Source organism: Aspergillus homomorphus, assembly GCF_003184865.1.
Source record: "Aspergillus homomorphus CBS 101889 unplaced genomic scaffold BO97scaffold_13, whole genome shotgun sequence".
NCBI lineage: Eukaryota > Fungi > Ascomycota > Eurotiomycetes > Eurotiales > Aspergillaceae > Aspergillus > Aspergillus homomorphus.
In genome coordinates this window covers 629,609-655,840 of record NW_020291899.1, presented here as the reverse complement: position 1 = coordinate 655,840, position 26,232 = coordinate 629,609, and the positions used below count along the sequence as shown (strand labels likewise).

Below are 26,232 nucleotides of genomic sequence, written 5' to 3'. Positions count from 1 at the left end.
GACCAATCGGATCGGGAGTTCCAGCAGTTAGTGGAGACCCTCACATCGCTGATCTTCTGATAGATGATCAGACCCACCCGTGATAGCGATTGTGCCCCGAATGAAGATCACCCCCTGGCGGTATTGTAGCGACTAGCCATCTGCACGAGTTGCTTCAATAGCAGGGAACCCACTCGCGACTCCCTGGCGGTAGAATCGCGGTAGAATCGACGGCCGACCATGGTAATCTCCTCGGGTCACCAGCTTCCCTCGCCGCTGTCTCATCCAAGCTGCATGTAGAGATTCTCCGAGAGAGATGGGCCCGGGGGCCAATGCTTGCCCACGGTCGGCGGAAGGTGGCTACCGCTCGCAGCCTGTGGGGGTATCAGCCATTTGTCAGGGCCCAAACTTTGATGATAATCATCGAGAGCCAGTTTCAGCCCAAATTTAAGAGCGAGTTGCTGCTGGCATGGTGGGGGTGGTTGAAGTAAGCTGAGGAGGTAAGGAATGTAATGAATGTAGGTTAGGTAGGAACGAGGACGCGAGCTTGGATGGCGGGGCGGGGTAAGTTACGGCTTATAGCATTATTGCTTTGTGTGACGAAACATATACACAGTGTATTGTACTCTACAGTACAGTATGTACAGTATGTAGATGTACTGTACATACAGTACATATGTGTGAATACTCACATAATTTCATTACAACAGTGAGTATGGGGGACACATTCCTCACAACATAAGACCCCATACCGAACACGAGTGTTCGATCCAGTAGCATAGCCCAACAACGACACCGACAGCTACCAAGCAGACACGCACCAGTGTCAGAACTAACCCCACACCCGATGGCCGTGGCTCCTCTTTGAGCCGAACCCCCCAGCCACTGGCCGGGGAATCTCCCAGTTGTACTTCCAGATTATTTGTGGTATCCTTAGGCACCACAGAGATCCAGAACTTGGGATCTGGAGTTGGAGCCGGTTCGGCCTGTTCCTGCCCCCCCGCCGCCGATGCATTGTTTTCTTCATCTCCTCCGGCTTGGTCCGACCCCGCACGTCTGAAGAGGGAGAAAGGCCAGTACTCAAGGAGTCTCCATGCTTCGGTGCCGACGGCACGGCCGGGTTGTTTTTCATCGCTTGTCTCTCCCAGAAGCTGAATGGGAAATTCGATGGGCTCCTTGGCACTTTCTCTGTAGCCATGGTAGTGTGTTGCGTCTGTAGGGGGAAACTGCCCCTCTTCGAACCAGAACGGGCACTTCGTGGTGCCAATTTGCACCATGGAGAACTGCGACCTCGCGATGTTAGTTGCTTTAATGCTTTTTGATAATAGCCACTGAGAATATCTAGGACATACCTTGACAAATTCCGCCCCGCTGAGTCGGTTTCGGTACCGACACCACCACCCCTGCGTCCTCTCCTGGACTTTTTTAAACTTTGTTGCGATCGCCTGGATGAACTGCTTGTCGTCCCCGATCTCGCCCATCTCCACGTCCTCCAGCTCCATCTTGTCTCCTGATGGAACACATAGGTAGACGCGTTTCCCTACCTGGCACATGTTTAGATACTGCTCTACTTGATGCGATGGCAGGTACGGTACAGGACAGACAAGACTTACCTGGTCTCCCAGTTTGATCGGGTGGTGGAACGCCCGCGGCCGCATCGCTTCGACCACCCTCCGACAAGTCCATCAGGGCGATATCCTCTCCCACCACTTGACTTTAGCACGAACAACGCGAGCGGTCACGCATTAGGGATACCTCCTTACCTGATTCTACGTCCGGCGCAGTCCGGGAACTCCCCGGAACTCCCTGGGTCCCTCCTTGTCTGCTGCTGGTCTGCAGGCCCTGCTCTATACTCCGGCAGAGGGCCGAGAACGCTTCTTCTGACCTCAGGAACTGCTGTGTTCCCGGGCCGAGCCGGTTGTGTGCGGTTTGATGCAATCTTTTCGCAATCATCGATGCCGTGGTATTCTTCGAGTCTGCAATCTCCTTTGCCATGCGTTCGTGCTCCGAATTCGTGTGCTCCAATTCGTCCGCATAGGTTTGCAAGGCTAGAGCAAGCGTTGTGGCCATACCACGAAGGGTATGGGCCGGAGTGCAAGCTGTCGAGTGTATTTGGCGTATTTCCTTCTGTTCGAGAAGGAAGTTGACAAACGCCTCTTCCTTCGTACCAGAACCGACGGCCGCATGACCATGAGAAGTTGTTGACGCCATTTCGACTTTTCCTGAGCGATTTCTGAGAAGTCCGAGACAGTACTGAACGTGTAAAGGTATACACGAGAGGCTAAACAGATGGCAAAAAGTTATGACTGGAAGATTAAGGAACAGAGAAGATCAAGAAGAGCAGAAAATGATGATGATTGATGATAGAGAGAAGGAAAGGATTGGATTGGTGATGGTGAGAAGAGGGAGGGAGAAGATAAAATGAGGGCAGAGCTGGTAGGCAGTAGTATATGAGCAAGGCCGGCGCCGGCTGGCGTTTGCAATCTTTAACTCACATCAAATGGTGCAGTAAATGTGAATGGTGCCTGGTGGCTGTGGTGGTGACCCTCACCACCTACCACCCGACGAACGTGGACCATCAGGACGTCTATGCAGAAGAAAAGGGAAGGAAAAGCATTCTATGACTCTAAGTGGTCATATGATTGATGGGAGAAGTGTTCGATAAGCTCAAATGGATGGGAACGGACAGACAGGAGGGGTATTGATATCGCTGGGGTGCCAGAATCTACTCCCCGTCCTCCTGCAGCGGCAAAGATATTTCACGGACTGCCATTGTTGCCTTTGTCCCCATCGTTCGGTCCGTCTCTGTTCTTCGTGGGAGACCGACCTTCTTCGCAGCAAGCAGGCGCCAATTCAGCTCGGATTTCTTGAAGCTTAGGGTCGAGACTTATAGTATTCCTCACCCAGGCTTCCTGCAACCCAGCTCGCATTGCCTTCACATGAGCCTCAAAAGCAACCTTCTGTGTATATTTATCATAGCCAGCTGGAGAGGCCGTATCGCCTGAAATGTCACACTTAATAGCATGACCGCAGAAGTAGTCTATATACCCCTTTACTGCTTCGGCTGCTTTATCATCATGATAGGGGCCGGTAAAGATGGACATACCCGAGCCATACCAGAGAGAGAGCAGCAATCGACATTTATCCACCCCTCTTATATCGACCACGTCAACACCAGGCAGTGGTAGAGAGGGGTGACGGTGTCAATTCCAGCAGGGATACACCTCAGTTGTCAATCTCCGGCAACTCCGTAACCATCTTTCAATATCACCGTCACCGTTCAGCTTGTTCCATCGCCGGGGATCTAGTTTATCATCCGAGATATCACATATGATAGCCTTTCCGCAAAAGTTTCGATAGGTCCTTTCACTGCCTCAAATGCCTTGTACTCATCAAAGTACAATGCTCTAACATCAGGATGCAACGTTAAAGAATACAGCTCGCATAACAGGGCCACCTTATCCAACCCCTGGATATCTACCTCAACAGTAGGATCCGATGGGGGCGGTGGTTCTCCATAACCGACTTTCGTCACCTTCGAGGCGGAATCGACCAGTTTTTCGAAAAGGCCAGTATGCCCTGGGGGACGTGCATAGTATTCGGAATAAATTCCGGGACATACCTCATCAACTGAGATGTCGCAGTCAATCAGCAGGCCACCGAAGAAGGTTATGGGCCCCTTGACTGCTTCGGCGGCCTTCAATTCATCGAAATCCAACTGTGTTGCACCCACTTTCTCTGCCGCTGCTGCACACAGAAAGTGAAGAAGCAAGAGCTTAGAGATGCCTCTAACAACGAACCGCTCAGTGATCATGAGTCCACGGTACGTTCGGTTTGTCTACAGATCTGTTGAGGTCGGATGCCGTTGAAGGTGTGTGTGTGTCAAGTCGATTCGGTTCGGTTCTCTCGTGGCTGGCAGGAGGGCTACGTGGGGATGGCTTTCATAGCTATCCGGTGCGACTTGAGGTGTAGCTGTACGACCACCACCGTGACTTCAAATACAATACATAGATGACGATTTGCCATTCCAGGGCACCGCGGGGCGGGAATAGCCATTAAAGGCCCTCCGGCTATAAAGACGTCGCTGCCGCTTGCGGTCCATGGGGTGAACAGACTACACACGGATTATTCCCGTGCTTTGACGGTTGGGGGCGGGGGAGGGTTTTTGGGGGGGGCGGGAGAAGTAGCTGTGGTTGAAAAGAAGACAAAAGAAAAAGCCGGGGGAGTTACTTTCGCTTTGGCTTGCCAAGATCCGGGGTAGTGGATACGAGATCTCAAGAGTAAAGTAAGTACAGTATTGTACCTGGCACGTGACAGGAGGGTGTGCAGCCGAAGAAAGAAGATCTGGTCCACAAAGCTAAGCCGGTGTTGGCTTGCGGAGTACGGAAGCGCTCCACCACCAAGAAGCTCTGACACTCGCATCCAACAATCCCAGCGAGTGCGATCAGCTCACGATTGAGTCTGGCGGGCGGAAGACCCGCTGATTGTTCCTTTCACCGCTATTCGCCTCCACCCTCCCTTGTCAGCTGTTCGTACCCACCAGCTTGCCAGCCGAGCCAGCACTGTTGTATCAAGAAGAGACAAGTTCCTTTCTCTCCCCTCGTCCAAGATCAACTCACTCACTCCTCTCCAGAGCCTGTTAGTGCGCCCCTCCCCTCTAATCCTCTCGGACTACCATCTCGCCCGCTCTTTTCGCACTTCTACCCTTCCACTACACCCCTTCCCATCCACCTTCCACCGCTTTACCCGCGCAAAATGTCCCACCACGACGCCGACTGGCGACATGCGAGCAAGTCCCCCGTCATCGACGACCACGAAGGCTGAGAACTCGCCGCTCCCGTCGGATCCCGCCAGGACCCGCTCGCGACAGAAGACCTCTCTGGAATGCGGGTGTGGTGAGCATATAGTGCGGGATCTGGTCCGACTATCTACCTCAGCTTAGGTAGCGTCAATCAAACGAAGTGGCTGAATGGCGAGCACTTTTTCCGGAAGTGCACGCAACTGGCACATGATTGAGACAAGGTTCGACGACGCGGTGATAGGCATTTCTGGGTGGTATCCGGCCATGAAAGAAGGACCTTGGCTCGACCGCTTCGCAGAGAATCTGGATCGCCCCAGAGCGACCAAATTCGGGACATGGTGGCTGGGAACAATCGTTCGTCTCGTGTTTCATGGACCGTGGAAGAGAGATTAGGGATCCAAACAATGTGGGGTGCGGGGGCTTCTTTGGTAGGGTCAAGAAGACAGAGACGGCCTCTTCATAAGAAAGATAGCAACGTAGAGCTTGTGTTTCCTGTCAAAAAGTCTTTCCCTTCACAATTGTTGCCACCAGCTGGGATTCAGCTCTACACCACCCGGAGATTTTTGATAAGCTTGTCGGAGGTTGTTAGAGATAAACTACATGAAAATTACAGCTGATCGCCCAAGGCGAGTTCAATAGAGTTGACGACCTGCTCAAGAAGTGGCCGAGCGGACTACTAGGAGCCTGAGCCTGAGTGTTATGCTACCAAGTTGGGGGGTATTACCCATTGCTATATACAACATTTAAGGCATTAGGCACAGTACTGGCGGACGAAAGAGCCGCCCGCGTCTTTGACTATTTTTGTGAGGGTGCTGCCTCAGGCTGACACCTCACCGCTTCAGGCCCCTGGGTTCACTACCTCGCGCCTCCGTCATCAGTTTATGAGCCCTTCTTACCCATTCTCGTGCCAAAACACCTATTTTCATCGTAAGCGCGTCATTTGTATCATTGATGATCCTGTTGCTCTTTGCTTGATCTCTCAAAGTCCAATCCTTACCGGAGGACCTTTGGAAAGCCCTCATCTCGTGGTGTTCATCCCAATTCCTGGCACCATCACCAAATCCATCAAACCTCTTATTGATATGGCCTCACCACCTGGCGAAGATGCCTTTGCCGCTCTACAGACGCTTCGTCGTGTTGTACTAGATCCCGATCGCACAAGCAATCTGTTTCTCTCCTGAGACTCGCGTATGAATTGCTCGAAAAAGGGATTGCACACGTTAACTACACCATCCAGTCGTCGAAAAAGAGGCACCCTCCGCGAGAGAGGCATTCCAAAAAGCCCGACTTTTCACCTCTCCTACCGCCATGATACAACCTCGTGCTCCAGCCTCTAGTGTTAGATGTTCGCGAGTATGTTCGGACGTGGTGATCTGGAAAGGTTTAATTTAACAGCAGGTAGGCAGATGTGCGTATTGCAACGGCGCCTTACACGGATCTGCTGTCTGTTTTTACCTTGGGCCCACAGCTCTGTGCACGTACGCAGAAGCCTCTCGCAAAGAGGTACCGGATTGACTTCGCCGCCAAAGGCCTCGTTTGATCATATCCTTCATGATGTCAAAGAACAGATCACGTCTTCCAGCACCACCACTCTTACCACTACCGCCTGCGATACGAAGCGAAGCCTTGCATGGATGTGAGTTTTCCCGACTCTACACCTCACCAAGCCGATAGAGCGAAGGAAAGGGGGATTTTGACATCATTCCTTGGGTATGTGGGAAAGCACATACAGGTCGGAAGGAATCAGCACCCGGCGAATGATCTCGATTTGTTGGCCTTCCGGCTGCGAGTCTTTGGGGAGGGGCAGGGGGGTTAATGTTAGGGCGCTGCCTCAGGCCCATGAGTCCACCACCTCACGGCCCCATCATTTCCTTATCTCATTCCCCACTTGAGAACATGTATCTATTTCTCATGTACTCAGCTCCCAATTGCATAGAATATTTCACTACAGTCATCAAGGCGAAGACTTTCTTCATCCCCCGCAACAGGGGAACAATTCAAACAATCGAGCATTTGCGTTGGTAGCCAATCATCGGGCATAGATGGAAAGGCCATGGGTGCGATGAGATGAGGCTGTGCTGCTACTTTGGCCAGAAAATAGAGCCAAGGGGCACCGCGGAGCCAGCAAGACCCAAAGGGCTGATGCTGTGGGTTCATGACTTCACTCAGCAATTTTGACCGTACAAGATCTCTGCAAAGTACTGCGTACTCATCCAGAGCGTGAGATCGATACTGCCATGCTCCGGCGGCTGTGCATCCCCAGAGGTATTGGTCGAGTCTCGCAGTAAAATCCCGCACTCTGTCGAGAAATGTCGCATGCACTGGTGGATTCAGCATGGGGTATGTTTAGGGATTTTCTTCAAGGTTGTGAATCTATTCTTGATACGATGCGTAGCAGATGACACGAACGACATACTCAAACAAGGTTTTTCGTGTAGGTGACTGGCATCTCGTATTTCACCCTTCCTTCCCTGGAGCTCTCCGTGATTCTCAAAAGCTACTTTCTCGGTGTTCCAACTCTGCAACTCCTTGGGTTGAATGCACTGCTTCTATTTGTGCTTGGCAGCGTTGGATCCTTTATTACTGTTGTGGCGGATGCTTGAACTCTTCGTATGGTCGTTCGAGGTCGATAACGGTCGCGAATATCAGCTTCTATGCGCCGTCCGAGCTCCTGCTCTTGCAATGCAGATAGACTCATGATTTTGTAGATCTGTAATCTTCAAGACTACAATGATAAGGGGCGTTGGACCGTGCATAGAATTGAGATCAACTTGCGACCACTCGTGCTCCCAGCGAAACATATTAGGAGATTGTTAATGTTTGGTGGATACTTCATCTACTTCCTCGAAACATGGTAGTAGATTGCCAGGTCGGAGCAAGATTGGCACAGCCCGAATGCCTAATTGCGGATACGAGCAGATCAGAAGTCAAGAACCTAGGTTGGATGTGAGTCTAGTCAGAGCATTCTAGGCTCTGGAATTGGCGCAGCCCAGCTAGACAGGGATTGCAAGGCCTAGCAACTCTCGAAAAGGTATAAAGATACCGATCAACTCCCAGCAGACAGAAAGATAACCCACTACATTCTTCATACATTAGAGATCACAGACACTCTATAGTTCGCAAGAAATCCAAAGCACCAATTCGTCACTATGAAGTCTCCAATCTATCTCCTCACTGCACTGCTGCCCCTGACCTTGGCCATACCCTCCGCCGAAGAAGCCGACGTGGACGCCGACGAGAGCGACGTTCACCTTGCGGCTCGGGCGTCAACATGCAGTTCAAACAACCAGATCAACTATTACCAATGGCCTTGTGTCAACAGGGGCAGCTATCAGCCGCAGCAGAAAGTGGAATACCGGTGCAAGTGGAGGTAAGCTGCTTTTCTACAGCCTGGGATGTTTATGTTTAGATCAGACTCTGACAAGACTCCTGCAGAGACGGTGACTGGTACAAGACCACTAGGGGTTGGTGGGTGAGAGCAAGCGATGTCCCAACCAGATGCAGTAAGTATACCCCTGCGGGACTATTTTGAACGCACTCCTGGTGAAGAACACTTTGCTAACAATCCTCAAGAGAACAGGCTGCCCACCTGCGGCGTCTGAGCCAGGTGAAGTGATCGGATGGTGTAAACAAATGGTCGGGATTGCAGTTTTTTTTCTTTCGGTGCCACAGTTCCCAACCTTCCTTTTCAGCATGCCTTGCTATGATGATTCATTCATGCACCTTTCTGCAGAGGCACAATCAAAAACCTAAGGCTGTTTTGAGACTGATATATTCTTTCCTGTATCCAAAATAATGTGACAGCCACACATCGTGTGGTGTTTTTTTAAGCGATGGCTTATTCTTTACTTTAACTAATATGACACCACACTCATTTTCCATGTATGTTTTATAGTTCTCAACCCGAACCAGCTAAGTCATCACGTTATGCTATAGAGATGATGTATAATGTCGTAAGTCGTATGAAGATGACCGGTGCCTACTTTCAGCGGCCTAAAACCATATCCTCTATTCTTTCTGCAGCGAGAAGATAAGCTACTCAAAGAACTGATCATGCCATGCTTACAAACCCCAAATATATAGCCATATTCTCGGTTTAAGAGTTGTGGGATGGTATCACCCAGATTGAAACCGTGTTTGAAAATGAACAATGCGTCGATCAGGAATCTCCGTCTGGACTCCTTCAGGAACGAATGTTAACAGGTTTTGTTCTTTGGTATCCTCACCACCCAATTCAATCAATACGCTCTAAATCAATACCATAGATTCTCATCAATCCCCTCGCAACCTCTTACTATACAGATAATTATAATCCGGCATTGCATTCTCCACCCACTTCTCCATCCGCGCCGCCAGCTCTCCCCCAAACTCCGCCTCCCATTTCCTTTTCTCAGCCCTGACATCCACCATCGCCGGAGTCTTATCCTTAAGCAGCGAGGTCGAATGATCCAGCGTGACCATCATGACCGCCTCAGCGCTCGCATGCCCATCACGCCGCGCCTGCGTCTCCTGCCACGCGAACCTGACCTTCTCCGGACTCAAGCCAACAAGCTCACAGTACCTCTGCACCACCGCCGGATGGTGAATGACATCCTGGGCATCGAGCAGGATCGGCTCGCGGTGCCGACCCGAGCACGACTGCGCCTGGCGGTCACAGAACCAGTCGAAGAGCAATCTCGTCCACAGAAGCGTGGAGTGCAGCTCGAGCATCGGCTCGACCATGTCCGGCTCCGCGAAGCCCTCCTCCTCCAAGTTGAGGAGCGCGCGGTAATACGAGGGGAACACCAGCGCGGGGTGTCGGATGAGGAAGGTCGGGCGCCATGTCGCGAGGTATGCGTCTGGGAAGATGGTGATATTCTTGGGGGATGAGAACGGATTGCTGGAGTAAGGGCTGGGCACTTGCACGCCTAGCCGGGTGGAGGGTCGGTATTCGTGGGTGGAAAGGTACTGGGTGACTGCGGCGGGATCCGCCAGCCACAGGGTGTGCTCTTTGGCGAAGAAGATCTTGCCTTCTGCGTTGGCGGCTTGCGATGTCGCTTCAATGTGGTCGAGGTTTTGTTGGAAGGCGCGGCGGATTGCGTCGGTCTCGTCGCGGCTCCATTGCTCGATGGGCTGGCCCCTGCATATTGTCTCGCGCTCTCGCATGAACGCGTCCCAGAAGAAGTAGCCCCCGCTTGCGTTGGAGACGACGTTGGATTGGTCAGTTAGGGATAGCATTTTGACCAGTAGGTTTGATGCGGTTCGCGGGTAGGTGATCAGTAACACGCGGTCTGCTGACTTAGGCGATACCGGGGGGACTGCGTCGTTGCTTGGTGCCATTATTTTTGTGATTGATGATGGATCCTGGATAGTGGGACAGAGATACGGTCGAAAGTCCAAGGATGTGATGCACAACAATCCTGAGAGAAGTGTCGCTACCAGTCACCCGTCGCCTGGTGAGACGTAGAACTTGGCTTCATGATGCAGCAACGCCATCCTCTAGTCAATGACGCACTATCCACTGTTATTCTTGTTTTCTCCGCGCTTATCTTATTACTGTAATGAAAGGAAGACTCAGACCTAAGAGACTCTGAAAATGATCCAAACAAAAATTGCTGAAGATTCATGCAAGGGGTTGCGCATGTCACATACCAAACTCCTCGATGCGGCAAAAGGTGCTTAGAGTCCAACAATCCGCCCGAACGCCAAAAGAAACGTGATGTCAGCAATCTCTTGTCCAAATGACAGCAAGCTCTCAACTGCAACGGGTGTTTCGGCCCAGCTTCACGGTTTGCGAATCGTTCTGTGGCGTGTAGTGCCCAGCTGATCAGTGGGACCGACGACAACCCCGGGTTTTCGACAATTGATGATTTCATGTCAGCGAGTCTTTGACACCAGCTTACCTTCCTGGCTAGAATATCCGTCAAATGTGGGCTCCACGCACCAGTGAAAATTGATCCAGCCTTCTCGAAATCGCCGGAAGCGGAAATCTAATCTTGAACCCTTTACATGCGACGCCTGGAACCATGGCTGGCACAACCCAGATCGAGCCATCGATTAATTAATCGCAGCGGGGTACAGTCGCTGGTAGGGTTCTGCTTCAGTCGAGTCTTGATGTAATTCATTGCTACAGCCTTCTTGCGGCCAATTCATACATGGTCCACGACTCCCGACCCTTTGAAGATGGCACCCAGATCATACAATCTATCTTCCTTGTCTGTACTGCTAAACCGTGCATCCTGTTAGCTGGGCCCACCATTAGGCATAGATAGAGGAATTCTTATTCCCAATCACCATGGCTATTCATTGGAAGAGGAAGCTAGGGCTGGCTTCGATCCTGGCATTCACTAGTCCGGCAGATTGTGCAAATGGGGTGTCTTACCAATCTGTCGGTAACCCTTAGTGCAGTAGTTACACGGGCACTGCTAACTGTTTGGTCGTCTATCTAGCGGCCAGATATCCGTGCCCCAGTGCTCGAGATCAGCTTCAAAAATGATAGCCTCATCACCCCAGGGTACATCTTCATCGCACCCTACTACGGGGATATGCCAGGACCATATATATACGACACCAACGCTGTATGTGGATGAGACTGTGCCGAAGACAGAGCCCTAATGTGTCCAGAATCTGGTATGGAGCGGCGCCGACGGCTCGACCACCGACATCTTCCATGACCTGCATGTCTGCGCCTACAATGGATCCGATCACCTGTGCTACTTCCAGGGAGAGCAGATAGGCGGATACGCACGGGGCCACCACGAGATCCTGGACCGCAGCTACAGCCCTAGTGCGTCGGTCGAGAGCGGCAACGGGCTAGAAATGAGCGACATGCACGAATCCGCCGTCATTAACAGCACGAGCATGCTCATCCCGATCTACCAGCCGCGGACGACCGACCTAACGGCATACAACATCGTCCCAGGGCCCGGGTGGGTGATCGACAGTGTGTTCCAAGAGATCGACATCGCATCCGGCGCGGTGCTCTTCCAGTGGAGCTCGCTGGACCACGTCGCGACGAGCGAATCCTACACGCCGCCGGGGCTCAACCAGGTGGTCGGTGACGGGCGCAGCAATGCGTCGGCATGGGACTACTTCCACATCAACTCGATCGACAAGAACGGGGAGGGCGACTACCTGGTGTCGGCGCGACACACCAGCGGGATCTATAAGATCTCCGGAGCCGACGGGTCGGTGATGTGGCGACTTGGGGGCACCAACTCGACAATCCAGCTGGCGAACTACAACTTCTCGTCGCAGCACGATGCGCGCTTCCGCGAGGAGAATGCCACGACCACCGTGCTGTCGCTGTTCGACAACGGGAGCGACAAATACCGGAACACGTCCGCGTTCTCCTCGGGCATGATCGTTGCCATCGACCATACCACCGACACTTCCACCCTCCTCAGAAGCTATACAGCTCCCAGCGCGGGCATCCAGGCTTGGAGTCAGGGTAATTGTCAGATCCTGCCTAATAGAAACGCGTTTATCGGCTGGGGTAACATCCCGTCTATGTCGGAGCACCTCGAGGACGGCACGCCAGTCTTCTTCGCTTCCATCGCCGACTTCCACACCATGAATTACCGCGCCTACAAGTATGAGTGGTCCGCCCAGCCCCACGAGCCGCCGGCCCTGCGAGCGTATAGCCCATCTCCAAATGCTGCTACCACGTTTTGGATGAGCTGGAACGGGGCCACGGAGGTCGATTACTGGAATATCTATGCCTCGACTTCTGCTGCAGCGGATCAGTTGACGCCCATTGCTCAGGCGGATAATGTTGGTTTTCAGACGACTTATACTAGTTCTGCGTACCATCCTAAAGCGTTTGTCGAGGCTATTGGGAAGGACGGGAGAAGCCTGGCGAACTCCTCGACCGTCTCGACGTCTTCGATTCTGCCGGGATGAGGCTGCGATCTTTCTGGTGCGGTTTGCGACTCAGCACATTACTAAGAGAACGGTCGGATGAGCGAAGTGAACCAATAAACTAATGTCATTGTGTGCAGTAATCTGTATTTATCTGTGTGCTTGCAATGCGTTTCAGTCTGGATTGCAGTATAAGCAATACTCGATCCTTTCAATCGTCAAGTGCGTAGGCCAAGTGAAAGCTCCATGGCCAAAATCAGAAAGAACAAAAGAGACTACATACATCCTTGCCAATCAGGTAAATCACCCCCTTGCTATCGTTAGTAGAGGACAAAGATGTAACTGATACATCTCAAACTTTTGCTTTCAAATCACGTCCTGATCAATCCCATTCGCATTGAGGACTTGCAGAGCAAAGCTCGGTACGAAGAATACGAGGCGCTGGATTGCCAAGAGCAAGCCTGTTCCAATGTTTCGCGAATAGCTTTCTCCCTTCCCTCTCAGGCCTTCCTTGGTCATCCTGCTGGTGCAGACTGAGCATCGGTTCAAACATGCGCAGTCATGGCTGGGGCCTACGCATTCGGCCTAGGATTTCTTTTGTCAGCGATAGCTAAGGCTATGTGAGCTAGATAGACCACAGCCTCCCGACAGTGAGAGCCAAAGGTTCCATCCTCAATTTGTACAATGTACCAACCTGTCGCTTTTCGCATGTCTGTTCTATTAGACTGTGTGAGCGTCGGACAAAAACAATCGGCGGCATGTATCTCCGCATTGTCAATAATTCTGCTTGCAGAGACAGAGCAATCTATGGAGTCCCATGGACGTGGACTGAACCACGTTCCGAGCCACGCTTGCTGAAATTCGACCCTTCCAAAAGGTCTTCAAGTCGCAGGGATGGTAATAGAGGATTGATGATTTGGAGCGATGAGCCACGCGAGAGTGACACTCGATCTATTCAGAGCCAGGTGTTCGGGTAGCGCAAAGAAGGTATTCCCGTGGTGTGTCTAGGTTCAATTACAGGTAGAGGTCTGACTGCACAACAAGTACCGGAGGGGAAGAGCGTCTGATCTGCTGCTAGAAATCCAGAATTGGCCATGTCCAGTCAGTGCCTCTTGAGAACTTGGGGCGTTCCATGCGTGAGACTCAAGCCAGGTTCCAACCGTCTAGCCTTACCAAATTGAGATGTGTGCAGGAGTGTGATACTGCAAGAATAGCAGTTCAGGACCCACAGGTCTAGAGTGTAAGGAGCAGATGAATCAAAGTGTTTGGCCCGGATCCTGTTCCGTGATTATAGTTCTATTGGAATTATACCTACTATCGGTATCATCCCCAACATAATTTTGAATCAGAGCTAGAATCTAACCAGAGGAATACATTTCTTTGTTTGAGGCTCAGATGTCCATCTGTAAAAGGGAGCAAACAACACCAGTACTCGGAGAAAGCCCCGATGGATTCTAGTTGAGCCTCAGTCTGACTTCAATCAAAACATAGACAGTACAGTTCTAACTACCATCTGCGCAATAGTGCATCCACAAGCCTAACTTATAGTATATCCCCTCGAGGTCACAGAGTTCTAATCTCGGTATATTTGGGTGTATAATAGGCAGGCTATGGTTCAGCCACCTTCGAATTCTGCACATGATCTACCATGCATTGTCTATCTCTGGGTAGGGGTCCAGGTTCATCGGCTGCTCCCAAAGCGCTACAGCATAATCGTGATGATGTCGACTATTTACGGTCGAGTGTTTCTTGTAGGCTGGTCCTAGGGTGACTGGCTGGTCGAATGGCTATAAAAGGCTGTATCTTCTACCTCGTGTGACGAAAGGTGCATTTTGCGAAATCAGTAAACTACAAGTCTCCTTCAAAGACAAACCAAACCCCTTATACTCACCTCTGAACATTGACTCCACATCATTACAATGAAATCCGTTCTATAAATCCTCACTGCAGTCCTCCCCGCCGCCGCCCTAGCCGTTGGAGCAGTGGAGGACGACTTCAGGCCCATCAGGAAGGAGTTCTCTAGCTGTTGCGTGCCCCAAAACTCACCACCGCTGCAGTGGTACCAGATGCCGACCCCGGCGAAAAAGGGCGGCACCTACAACAGTAAGAACGGGAATCTTCCCATGAAACTCTGCAGGGCCGGCTTCTGCGACGGATTATAAGTCTGTTCTTTCTTCCGCTTGATATTTCAGAAGCCTTTCCCACCCCTAAAGCCTACACTTGCAAGTAAGAGAAGACCTCTTCTCCCATTCTAGGTACATAAACAAAGCCTAATACACAAGGACAGCGATTGGCTTAGGCAGAGAAACGGTCGTTTCATCAAAGATGACGATTGGAAGTTCCCTGAATCTCAATCTGGATGTTCCCTTGAGGGTAAGCATTTCCGTCAGTGGAGGAGCTTTTCAATCCTACGCCCTGGCTCTAACGTTCCCATTTAGCTCAGATACTGAAAATTGCGCCTTTTGAGTGGGGGTTGGAAGATGGCGATGTGTGAGATAAGGGAATGGATGCTGATCTGTACGGGTGGTTTGTTGAAGTCGGACGTATTCCTGGCTCTTGACTTTCTACTTCCTGTGTTTATGGGAGGAGCCTTGTGCTGGATATGGTGTCAAGCTGTTTCTGGGGTCAATGGAGAGCTGGCGCATAAGTATAAATAATTAATACTCAGCATAGGCGGGATTGCTACAAAAGTTGAGAGAGAATCTAATCACAGGCTTAATCTCATTATGCAGTTACCAAGTTACGAATTCTGTATGATGTAGCTCTACTGTAGTTGAACTATCATTGTGCCTCCTATCAATTCATATACAAACTCGTGGGGCTGGGGTGGGGGGAAGCATATATTTGAGGATATTTAACCTCCAACTCAAGTTAATGTTAACCTTGGGTTTAATAAAACAGCAACCAATAACGAGATAGTTGAATCGTGGTAAGGGTATATTGAAACCTCGAATAGCGAGCTGCTGAGATTATATTAACTTCTGCTTTTATGTATCACTTCCTGAAGTTATCGACATTGCGTTGCAAGATCTTGGGTTCAGAGCCCTGTCCATTCCGAACCTTTGACTCTTACTCAACTACTCTCCATGCCAACCTATAATATTGATAAGAGGACGACCAGCGTACTAGTACCTTTGTTCGGGCTGTCGTAATGCGGCTGGGTCATTCAGGGAGTAAAGAAGAAATATTTCAAGCTATTGAGCTCAACCCCACACCAAAATCACAACCGCGCTACAAAGCAGCTTCAGCACATATTACCTTATAATTAGGCTATAATGACAATAAAGAATTACAAGTCCCAGAACCAATAGTCATCAGTAGCAAGCGCACTGCTAGTAGCGCGTCAATTACTAGCTTTCCAAGTAAATCGCCCATGCAAGCTACTGTATTCCACTGAATGGGCCTAGATGCGCTGCCAACCGTAATGACCGTGATGCAGAGCCTGACCACGCAGATGTGTCTAGTCGGGCTATGATCTCCGAGTTTCTCACATTCTGGCTGAGAGATTGGTCAGACGTGACGATCGATTGGGCCCAAAGAAGCAGCGACATCTAAAAGACGAGGACTGTCACCGCGGCGTCTGATCCCTGCCGTCTATGCGGGTCGACCTCATCGTCACCTGCCACTGGCTGTACGCGCTGATTTCGCTGATCGCAGTTCTTGAGGATGATCCGCCGCGACCTCGTGGGGCTTCATGGCTCTAGGACCCTGGAGAAGTTACTGGAGCCCGCTAAATAATCACGCAGGTTCTGCTGCCCATGGTGCAGGTGGAGAATGCGGAGAGTGTATCGCATCCGTGATATTATGTTTCTGAGGGACCTCGTTCATCTGTCTCTTGCGCTGCAGAATCTGCGATTGGACCTTTGGCGCAAAAGTTTGGTTCTCTTCGTCAGAATGCCCGGGTATCAAGAGGATAGAGTTTCTGGTTTAGTGGGTTGAATGTGTCCTTGGTGGGACAATTTCACCTAGGGTGTTTTGGGCCAGTGGCTTGGACCTACTTGAGGATGGCTGCTGGTAGGGAAATTTCAGGCGCGGCGTCTGACTCTCGGTCGCATGTCCAAGTCTAAAGATCTGGTTGAAAGGAACACGCAGGTCCAGGTTCGCGGCAAAATTACAGTTTGCATAGCACTGGAGGAAGGACGGCACTCCATGAGGTCGACAGGTCATGGAAAAAGTCCCCACGTGGTGCGATTAACAAGTTGGACACACCGGGGATAAGGGGGTACCTGCATGACTAGTCTACCTGGCTTCGCTAAACATGAACAAGTTCAGCTTGGTTCACGAAACAGATTCATCCAACCAACCTAAGATACGATCAATCCTATCAAGCCATGGGGTGGGCGACTTCAGCTCAAGTGGCGTTGAATGAATCCAGGGTTGAAAATAGCAGTACCTGACACTAAGCTGGATCCTACCTAGCGCCGTCGGTCATGCCGAAAACTTTGAGTGGTTTGTGCTTGTTGATCTTTTGATGTGGTGGTGATAACAAGTGATGTTTCTTGGGGATGATATCCATGCATACAACACAACAGAGCGTGACTCGTCAGCTGACTTCCTCTACCCTGACACCACCCACTCCTGACTGTCAACGTAGATTCTATCCAAAGTTGTCTCTGTTCGCGGCACAGCACAGGTAAAACAAATTTGCCACCTGACCGACAAATCGACTAGTGATTGTATCGGATCCACCTATACGAACCTGGGACAAAATACCCGACGAATGCGATCAGATCGGGGTCTAGACATTAGGGGTCCGATGGCGTATATTATGACCGCTTCGCCCACCATGGCGTTCAGTTAATCGAGCAGAGACCTTTATCCCTCTTTTCTGGGTCTTCTCCGTTCATTCGGCCTCGTCGTGAGGTCTCATTCCTCTCACTTTCTTTTTTGTGACATTGCACCCGACTGACATACACTCATTATTTTCATCTGTCATCATGGGCCGGTGGACATCTCGAAGAATTGCTCTGGCGGCCACTCTTCTGCCAGCGAGTGGCCTGGCATTGACCATTTCAGCCCCAGCTGCCACAGCTGCGGGTGCTTCGGTGGTGACGGTGACCTCCACTTACGCAAGCACCGTCACCAGCACTGGCAGCAGCATAATTCCGGTCGTGACCACAGCCACCACATGCACTGTCGGGTCTGCACCTCCTCTCGGTTGTTCCGATGCTGCATGGGTACAGGGTAGCCACACCTGGCGCGAGTATTGCTCCGGAGTGTCTGTCACCGGTGGTAATCAAAGGACTTTGCTGCCTAGTTACGTCCATATGCCTAATGCCTATGCGTGCCAGTTCTACTGTAATGTTTACTCTGTCCTTTGCAGTGGTTTCAACTACTATCCTTCAAGGCAGTCCTGTCAGTTCCTGTCAGGCGATCTACAGACAGTGTCAGCGACAGGCGATGTTCAGGCCGCAGTTATGCGTACCACCAATCCGTGCGTGGACACGGTGACTTCCACCTCGACCGAATACTGGACCACTACTGCTGTCTCCGACTTTACCACCACGTATACTGTGACTGTTCCCCCGATGACAACGGCGACTTTGGCTCCTGTGCCTGCCCCGTCGACCATCGTCAGCTGCACCACCGCTGTCCCGAATGCAATTCAGAACCCATCGTTTGAGAACGGTTTCACCAACTGGGGCTACGCTAGTGGCACCTCAGGGTCAGTGGTTAGCGGTGATGCTGCCGATGGCGACTATTATCTCGAGGCCAGCGGTAATCAGGCGCGCTCCAGCATCCTATTCTACCAGTTTTCCCAGAATCTGGTGGGAGGCAAGACATACACCGCATCACTGGACTGGGCTATCTCCCCCTCGACAACGGGCCAGTTGACATGCCGCCTATACTGGTACATGGACAGATTTGGCAGCTCGATTGGCTCGACGTCGGTCACGGTCCCTACTGCAGGCATGGGCTGGACCCCTTTCTCGGCCACATACACCCCCACGACCGATGGCTCGCATCTCGTTGAGATCTATGCTTACTGCCAGTCCAGCAACTCCGACTGGAGGGGCGCAGCAATCAAGATCGACAATCTCAAGCTGAGCGATGGCGTGGCTGTTACCTCTTGCGTCACTAGCACGGTGACCCCGACGGCGACTCCTGTGCTGCCGACTTCTTCGGTGGTTGTGACCTCGTCGTCCAGCGTGATCGTACCGACCAGCCTTGTGAGCTCATCGCCTGTGGCATCGATTATTCCATCGTCCTCGGTCGTTTCCTTGTCAATTGTTCCTTCCAACGTTCCCTCCAGCTTCCCTTCCAGCATTCCCTCTAGCATTCCCTCCAGTGGTCCCTCCAGTGTTCCCTCCAACATTCGTTCGTCATCTGTTGTGTCTTTCTCTCCCTCTGCCTCGGCGATCCCTTCCAGCTCCTCGGTAATTGTGTCCCAGCCAGGGCGGCCTTTGAGCAGCTCTGCCTTGGTTCAGCCAAGCCCTAGCTCCTCGCCCGTCGTTTCTCCCTCGGCCACCAGCTCCCGGCCACTTATTCGCACGACCTCAACAGCCAATGCAGGCACAGTAAGCCGTGCGTCTTCAGGCGCAGTGAGACCGAGCGCTGGTTTATCCCAGATTGTGGTTCCCAGCTCAATTGCCTCGCCATCGGGCAGACCCAGCAACACTCCCGGAGCTTCTCAATCTCCGACTACACGACGCACTGTGATTGTTACTGAGACAGGCACCGTCCGTGTCACCTCGACTAGTTGCTCAACTACGGCGACTCAGACCAGCGCCGTGTCAGCGGGCCAGAGTGGCTCTTCTGCAGGCAACCAGGGTTCTACTATCCCAGCCGGTGCTCCTTCAGCCGGACAGCCCGGTACTTCTGGCAACAACCAGGGCCCGACTGTCTCAACCGTTGCCACTGCAGCAGGCCATACTGGCTCTTCTGCCAACAACCAGGGCTCCGCCGTCTCAACTGGTGCCATTACAGCAGGCCAGAACGGTTCCTCTGCCGGTAGCCAGGATCACGTCACCTCTACCGCTGCTCCCACGGCAGGCCAAACAGGTCCATCCGTGAACAACCAGGTCTCGGGTATGCCAACCACTGCTCTTACGGCAGGTCAAACCGGCTCATCCCCTTCGAATCAAGACTTCACAACCTCAACCGTCTTCACCACTCGCACGGCGACCATCACCGCCTGCCCCTCCAGCGTAACCGACTGCCCGGTCAGATCGCGAACCACTTACCTAACCACCGAGACCGTCCTGGTGTCCACCACAATCTGCCCCATCACAGAAGCCGGCGGCAGCACCACCACCACCACCACCGCAGTCCCGAACGGAGCCAAACCCACCAACAGCATCCCCGAACTAACCACCTCCACGGTGCTAACCACCCGCACCGCAACGGTTACAGCCTGCCCCTCCAACGTGGCGACCTGCGCCCCCTCCGTCCGAAGCACGATCACTACGACCGAGACCTTGGTGGACTACGTTACCATCTGCCCCGTGACAGCCGCCGAAGCGCACGCTACCTCCGCCCCGGGTGGAGGCGTCAGCGCCCCCGGCAAGACGATTGTTACGGAAATCGGTAACGCTGGTGCTGTACCCACTAGTCAATCGTCCCATGGAGGTAGCAATGGAGGTCAGGGTCAGCAGACGTCTACTGTCACGGTTGTTGCGTGCGCGAACGGCCAGACTTCTTGCGCTGAGACGCTCCGTCATACATATACGACCACCGTGGTTGTGCCTGTGGAGACTGGGGTTCCGGGTGCTGGTGTCTCTCAGGCACAGGGCTCCTCGAATGGGTCTCCGGCTGGCGCCTCGGCTGAGTCTGGCTCTGGCTCTGCCTCTGCCTCTGGCCCGAGCAGTGGAGGAGCATCTGGGCACTCTTCTGGATTGGTGACTGGGCATTCCGGATCGGGTAGCTCTGGGGCTTCTGGTCAGTCGCCTGTCGGCAGTGTGTCTGAAGGGTCGTCTGCACAGTCTGGGTCTAGCAGCGGTGGTGTCAGCGGTAGCAGTGCTACTGGCAACAGCGGCAGCAACGCCCACAGCAATGGAAACGGCAACAGTGCTGCTAGCAACAATGCCAACTCTGCCACTGACATCTACGGCAATGGCAGCAACACTGGAAGTAACGCTGGCAACACTGGAAGCCACGCCAGCACCGGAAGCAACGCCAGCAACTCCGGTAACGGCAGCAGCCATGGCAATAGCAACAGCAACAACGCGAACAGCGTCAACACAGCTGGCTCCCCTGCGCAATCCTCCCCCTCAGGAGTCTCCGCTACATCCGAATCAATCGGTGCGGGTACAGGCAACAGCGGAACCTCGCCCATGGCCTCAGGCTCCTCAACCGGCTCCTCAATCTCCGGAACAAAGAACAGCAGCAACACCTCAGCAGAGCAATCCTCAAACGCTCCTCAGTACGTCCCCGGTCAGTCTAGCTCAGGAACAAACCTGAACTCCAGCTCCAGCGCTGGTGTGATCGTCTCCAGCTCTTCAGCCATCCCCAGCAGCATGATCCGGCAGACTAGCACGCCAATGCCAGTGCCAGTGCCTTCATCCTCGACCACTGGATCGACGTCTCAGAGCACGACGACCAGTGCAACGGGGGCTCTGTTCACGGGCGCGGCTTCGGTGCAGCGGGTGACTGTTTTCCAGGGGTTGGTTTCTTTGGGTGCTGTTCTCATGGCGATGGTGTTGTAGGGGAGGAATCCTCTCATTTGATGTACTTACCAGCCCGCTCTAATCTATAGCCGGCTTTCTTCATGTATAAATTAATAATCTCGAGAGAGAATGTTCATGAGACGCATTCATGCCGTGCTCCAGTCTAGTTGTGTTACCCCGTCTACACGCAAGCATATAGCTCAATCCACGAAGTCCCGAACCATCCACCAAAGACCCAGGATATCCCCATATCAAAAGCAAACCCAATCAACCCTCCACCAAATAAATCCTCCCCTCAAACGGCCGCAACACATCCGCATCCTCACTCTCCACATCTTCATAATTCCCCACCAACATCTTCTTACTCCCACCCACAAGCTCCCTGCCCAACTGCACCCTCTGCACCTCGCCCGTAAAATTCAACACAACCACCAACCTCGCCCCGTCACCCACCTTCTCAAACAAAAACACCTCTTCATCATCAGGATCAAGATCCCGAAACACCCCGCAAGCAAAAACCCGAGGGAACGCCTTCCGAACCCTCAACAGCCTCTTCCAGAAACTCAACACCGAGTCCTCATCAATCGCCTGCCTCTTGACATTAACATCCCGAAAGTTATCATGCACACGCATCCACGGCGTAGCCTGTGGATCCGTAAAGCCCGCATGAGGCAACGAGTTCCATTGCATAGGCAACCGAGCATGATCGCGGGCGAGATAATTCAGCGCAGCACGGGCCTTCCGCATAGCAACGGGGTTATTTCCGGTGGTATCTCGCACGTAAGCAAGGTAATTCACGCTATCGACGTCTTTGTACTCGCGCACATCCCAGGAGGCCGGCGCATTAAGCATGCCGATTTCCTGGCCCTGGTACAGAAACAGCGTGCCGGAGAGACTGGCGACGAGCATCGCGAGCATCTTGGCGCTTTGGGCGTGGTATTTGCCGGGGTCGCCCCAGCGGGATACGCAGCGCGCTTGGTCGTGGTTCTCGAGGAAGGCGGTGCTCCATCCGTCTGTTGTGCCGTCCATTAGGGTCTGGGTGGCGCGGACGCGGGCCCGGAAGTCAGACAGTGTCCAGGTGTGTGGGACTGTGTTGAAGCGCAGGTCCGTGCCCATGTTGCTGTCGACGATGTCGAATTGGAAGACCATGCTCAGTTGGTTGGCGGAGGCGGAGACGTAGGATAGTACGTCCGAGAGGAGTGGCGTGCTGGGGAGCTCGCCTACTGTGAGGGTTTCGTGTGCGGGCTTGTACTTGCGCAGGATGGCGTTCATTTCGCCCAAGAACTCGGCCATGCGTGGCCCGTTGCAGAAGAGCGATGTCGCTGGTTGGTAGGTGTTGGATGGGTCGACGATCGGCGCGTCTGGGAAGTCCGCCGGCTTGCTGTACATGTTCACTGTGTCGATCCGGAAGCCGTCGATGCCCTTGGCTAGCCAGTATTCCATTGCGGAGGCGTAGAGCGCCGCGCGTGTCGCCGCGTTCTCCCAGTTCAGGTCGGGTTGCTGCGCGGCGAAGAGGTGCAGGTAGTATTCTTGCGTGTGCTCGTCGAAGGTCCACGCGCTGCCGCCGAAGAAGCTGCGCCAATTGTTTGGGGGCAGGCGTGCGCCCGTTGCTGCGTCGTGTCGTGGCGGCCGCCAGATGTACCAGTCACGTTTGGGGTTCGTGAGCGACGACCGCGATTCTTGGAACCATGCGTGCTCGTGAGAGGTATGGTTGATTACTAGATCCAGAAGAATGCGCATCCCGCGCGCGTGGCAGCCCTGGATCAGCGCTTCCACATCCGCCACCGTGCCATACGGCGCGTACACGGCTTCGTAGTCTGAGATGTCGTAGCCCATGTCGTATTGCGGGCTGTCGTACATCGGACATACCCAGATCGCGTCTACCCCCAGGGACTGGATGTAGTCCAGCTGGCTGATGATGCCGGGCAGGTCGCCGATGCCATCGCCGTTGGAGTCTTGGAAGCTGGCGGGGTAGATTTGGTAGATCGTCGCGTTCTTCCACCACGGTGTAGTTGCCATGGCTGTGTGAGAGAATAAAAAGATAGGCAGTTGAATGATAGTAAACGCAAGACATGCAAGCAGCGTTTCTTATCTAAGAAGTCGGGCCGAGACAGCATAGCCCCTCTGTCGTGGTTAGGGCTACTCATTGGCCTGTTGTCGGGCCGAGATGCGTTTACCAACACCCAATATTGCTCCCACCAACCCTTGTTTTCAACGAGCCAGGTCGATCCTGCCAAGCCCTGAAACCTTTCCGAACCTTGTCGGGTATAATGCATGGCACCAGGGCAAGTTTCCTCTGTGCGTGCTATTTGCTCAATGTCAGTCTGACAAAGTGTGGGACGATGTCGTTTACCCCGGATTTGCCCTAAACCGCCCTCAAACTCCGGGGAGACTGTACAACAATTTAAGACATCGAAAGAGACGGACAAGGTATACCAGAAATTGCACTGGCGCTTGTAACTCAACTCCGACTCTTTCTGCTGCACTTGCGCTCTCTCCGATCTCCCCTCCCATCAAGCGACCATGGCGCCGTCTCCGACCACGACGAGGTAAAGAAAATAAGAAGCTGAGCTACCCATGATACAAATAACTATCATCCACAGACTCCGCCTGATGAAGAAGGCTAAGTACGGCCAGCTGATGATACCGCTCAAACCCATTCGACCCCGACGGCCGAACAGCACCCTGAAGCCCGTGATGTCCGAGTCTGAGTGTCATTGCACGTACTGATCACCATCTGAATATCCGTTATCATCCCCTTCGCATAGGCCGCGAGGCCGAATCTGCGCTGCAGGAAGCCTAGAGCCGATATAGCATGCTTACTGGCCATGTCTGGAGAAACAGACGGTGATGCTTCAGCCCCTATCTGATCTGAGGCCCCCCGTCAGATGAAGACATAGGCAAGCCGCGTGATACACGCACCGGGCGATATCCACGGGAAAGCATGTCGGCGGTCTTGAAGACTATTGGCCAGGATTGCAGTGATGATCAGGTGCTGTGTTCGTGGCATTTGTCTCGAGCTTGGAGGACAAGCGGGCTGATATTTAGAGAGATTGTCGGTGAAGCAGCGCTGGGATGGCCGGGGAGAAATATCCGAAACAGATTGCACTGGGCTTGATGCCATGCGATGTGTAGTTCAAGGACCCGTATCATCCATCGCGAGCTCAGCCGTTGTTGGTACTGAAGACTGCCAGGACTTAGCGCTATATGACCAAACGATGAGGTGATTTGAGCTCCTAGTTGTGCTAAACTGGTCTGGAATCCTCGAACGATAGTTTCGAGGTCGACAGGGGGCTGCTCTACAAGAGCGAGTTGCCGAGTAAAGCGAACGATGTCGCGCCGCACCTTTGATAGAAGTAAGATGAGCTCCAGTGTTCCGTGAGAACTAGTGGGTTGCTCTGTCGTGCTCACGGATGAACGACCGGTGATATGCTCTGGGATCGGCGAGCCGAACATCTCTTCACGACAGGGAAAGTGTTGGCAGATCTCCCATGGTCCGAAACGAAGACCAGAAAAGTATTATCCCATTCGCCCGACGACTCGAGGTACTCCCACACCCGGCCGTGGTTCGCGTCCATGATTTCAACCATGGGGGCGTAAATCTCCATCGTCCGACTAGACATCTGCCGCTCTTCATCGAAAAACTCATCCCAGGGCGTAGTCCCCAACGTGATGATCGGAGCCGGATCGACCCCCTCGGGCACTAGACCGTTCGCGATTAGACTCTTCAGTCGCCGACTCCGCAAGGCAAGCGGCCCATCATCGTACCACCCCTTGTATTTCTTGATTGCATCCTGTGGCGCCGGCAACGGCCAATGCGGCGCCGTGAAAGCGAGATAGGAGAAGAACGGCTGCTCTTTATGTCCCTCCGTGCGGTCCTCCAAGATTGATAAGAGGTTATCAGTAAATGAGTTCGACGAATAGAAGTCTTCAGATAAGTCCGTCGCCCCATTGATGAACTCATCGTCGCGCATCCACGACCTCTCCTTGTCTTTGAAAATGGCCCGTGGTTTTTCGTGGTGTCATAGAGCTGGGCATGGCGTTTGGATCAGAATGAGTGCACCAGGCAGTTAGTGAATCGTCAATGCAGTCCGTTGGTCGTTTTGTATCATGTCTTTCTTCCACATCTCTTCACAAAACCAGGCGATTATTATCCCACCACTCGTTTTTGAACGTGCTTTGAACCATCGAGCGGGAAGGAGCGGGCCTTAGCAATGTCCAGTGGAGATGTTACCATCATTTGAACCGATGGCTTCATCATCTTCCCAACGAACGACTGCAAAATCACGGCTGTCAGTCGCACTGCGGCTCTCGGTCAGTTAGCGTAATTTTAGCTGCGTCAACCTTTATCGGCGATGGTCGACTGTATTGTTCAGTTCCAGTATCATAGTATCGCTCCTCAATGTGACGAATAATTCCAAGAAGATGTCAAAGATGGTGAAATGCTGCAAAATATACTTGAGACGACCACAAGACAAGTTCCTGTGAGCTGGAAGCGATCAATCCTCGCACACAGATCATGGCAGCATTCGCGGGCTTCAAGCTCAAGTCCGGTCTGGTGACCAGGAACATGTTGATCGCCTATATACTTAACGGATTGAGCGTGTTCAGTTACGGCTTCGACGATGCAGTATACTCGGCCATTCGAACCATGGACGGTAAATGACCTAATACACCTATGATGTCGAGAACTAGGATAAAAGGCTGACAGGCTTGATCCAAGGCCTCAGCGATCAGAGTCAGGGCTGGCTGTGCCGATTTATAGATCTCTCCCTCGCTGCTGCTGCTGCGTGCGTAGTACTCCCGCACAACCACAGTAGGATTGCCTCGGGCTCGATGAACGTCCTTTTTGTAGATGTAAAATCCAACTTGAGCCTCGATTCTTTCCTTTACTTTACTTTGAACTATCGTTCGCTTGAGAGATCTTGACTCGCAGCTTTACTCAAGCCAGCTCTAATGGCTGGCTTCCATTTGTCTTGCTCGGGTACCTATGAGGACGAACTACGA

The 26,232-nt window shown here is 52.6% G+C and overlaps 7 protein-coding genes across 7 annotated transcripts; 3 read left to right on the top strand and 4 right to left on the bottom strand.

Moving 5' to 3' along the window:
• Positions 1–710: 710 nt before the first annotated feature.
• On the bottom strand, positions 711–2,190 carry BO97DRAFT_413505 (uncharacterized protein; the record flags this gene model as incomplete). The annotated part of the gene is made up of 4 exons (XM_025696294.1): positions 711–1,262; positions 1,332–1,489; positions 1,593–1,693; positions 1,865–2,190. 4 exons carry the CDS (start codon positions 2,188–2,190, stop codon positions 711–713), a joined length of 1,137 nt encoding a protein of 378 aa, XP_025552696.1.
• Positions 2,191–7,929: 5,739 nt separating this feature from the next.
• BO97DRAFT_413504 (uncharacterized protein) lies at positions 7,930–8,382 on the top strand (the record flags this gene model as incomplete). The annotated part of the gene is made up of 3 exons (XM_025696293.1): positions 7,930–8,150; positions 8,216–8,283; positions 8,354–8,382. The coding sequence occupies 3 exons, from the start codon at positions 7,930–7,932 to the stop codon at positions 8,380–8,382; spliced, it is 318 nt and encodes a 105-aa protein (XP_025552695.1).
• A 670-nt stretch (positions 8,383–9,052) lies between these two features.
• BO97DRAFT_342806 (uncharacterized protein) lies at positions 9,053–9,925 on the bottom strand (the record flags this gene model as incomplete). The annotated part of the gene is made up of 1 exon (XM_025691685.1): positions 9,053–9,925. The coding sequence occupies one exon, from the start codon at positions 9,923–9,925 to the stop codon at positions 9,053–9,055; it is 873 nt and encodes a 290-aa protein (XP_025552694.1).
• Positions 9,926–11,054: 1,129 nt separating this feature from the next.
• On the top strand, positions 11,055–12,661 carry BO97DRAFT_423740 (arylsulfotransferase family protein; the record flags this gene model as incomplete). The annotated part of the gene is made up of 3 exons (XM_025696914.1): positions 11,055–11,147; positions 11,209–11,337; positions 11,384–12,661. The coding sequence occupies 3 exons, from the start codon at positions 11,055–11,057 to the stop codon at positions 12,659–12,661; spliced, it is 1,500 nt and encodes a 499-aa protein (XP_025552693.1).
• Positions 12,662–18,147: 5,486 nt separating this feature from the next.
• BO97DRAFT_343081 (uncharacterized protein) lies at positions 18,148–21,264 on the top strand (the record flags this gene model as incomplete). Its single annotated transcript, XM_025691693.1, has 4 exons — positions 18,148–19,144; positions 19,676–19,887; positions 20,350–20,515; positions 21,107–21,264. The coding sequence occupies 4 exons, from the start codon at positions 18,148–18,150 to the stop codon at positions 21,262–21,264; spliced, it is 1,533 nt and encodes a 510-aa protein (XP_025552692.1).
• A 98-nt stretch (positions 21,265–21,362) lies between these two features.
• Positions 21,363–23,287, bottom strand: BO97DRAFT_450323 (alpha-glucosidase). Its single transcript, XM_025698916.1, has one exon. The coding sequence runs from the start codon at positions 23,242–23,244 to the stop codon at positions 21,493–21,495; it is 1,752 nt and encodes a 583-aa protein (XP_025552691.1). The 5' UTR covers positions 23,245–23,287; the 3' UTR covers positions 21,363–21,492.
• Positions 23,288–24,632: 1,345 nt separating this feature from the next.
• BO97DRAFT_423737 (alkaline phosphatase-like protein) lies at positions 24,633–25,199 on the bottom strand (the record flags this gene model as incomplete). The annotated part of the gene is made up of 1 exon (XM_025696913.1): positions 24,633–25,199. One exon carries the CDS (start codon positions 25,197–25,199, stop codon positions 24,633–24,635), a length of 567 nt encoding a protein of 188 aa, XP_025552690.1.
• Between the last annotated feature and the right edge of the window lie 1,033 nt (positions 25,200–26,232).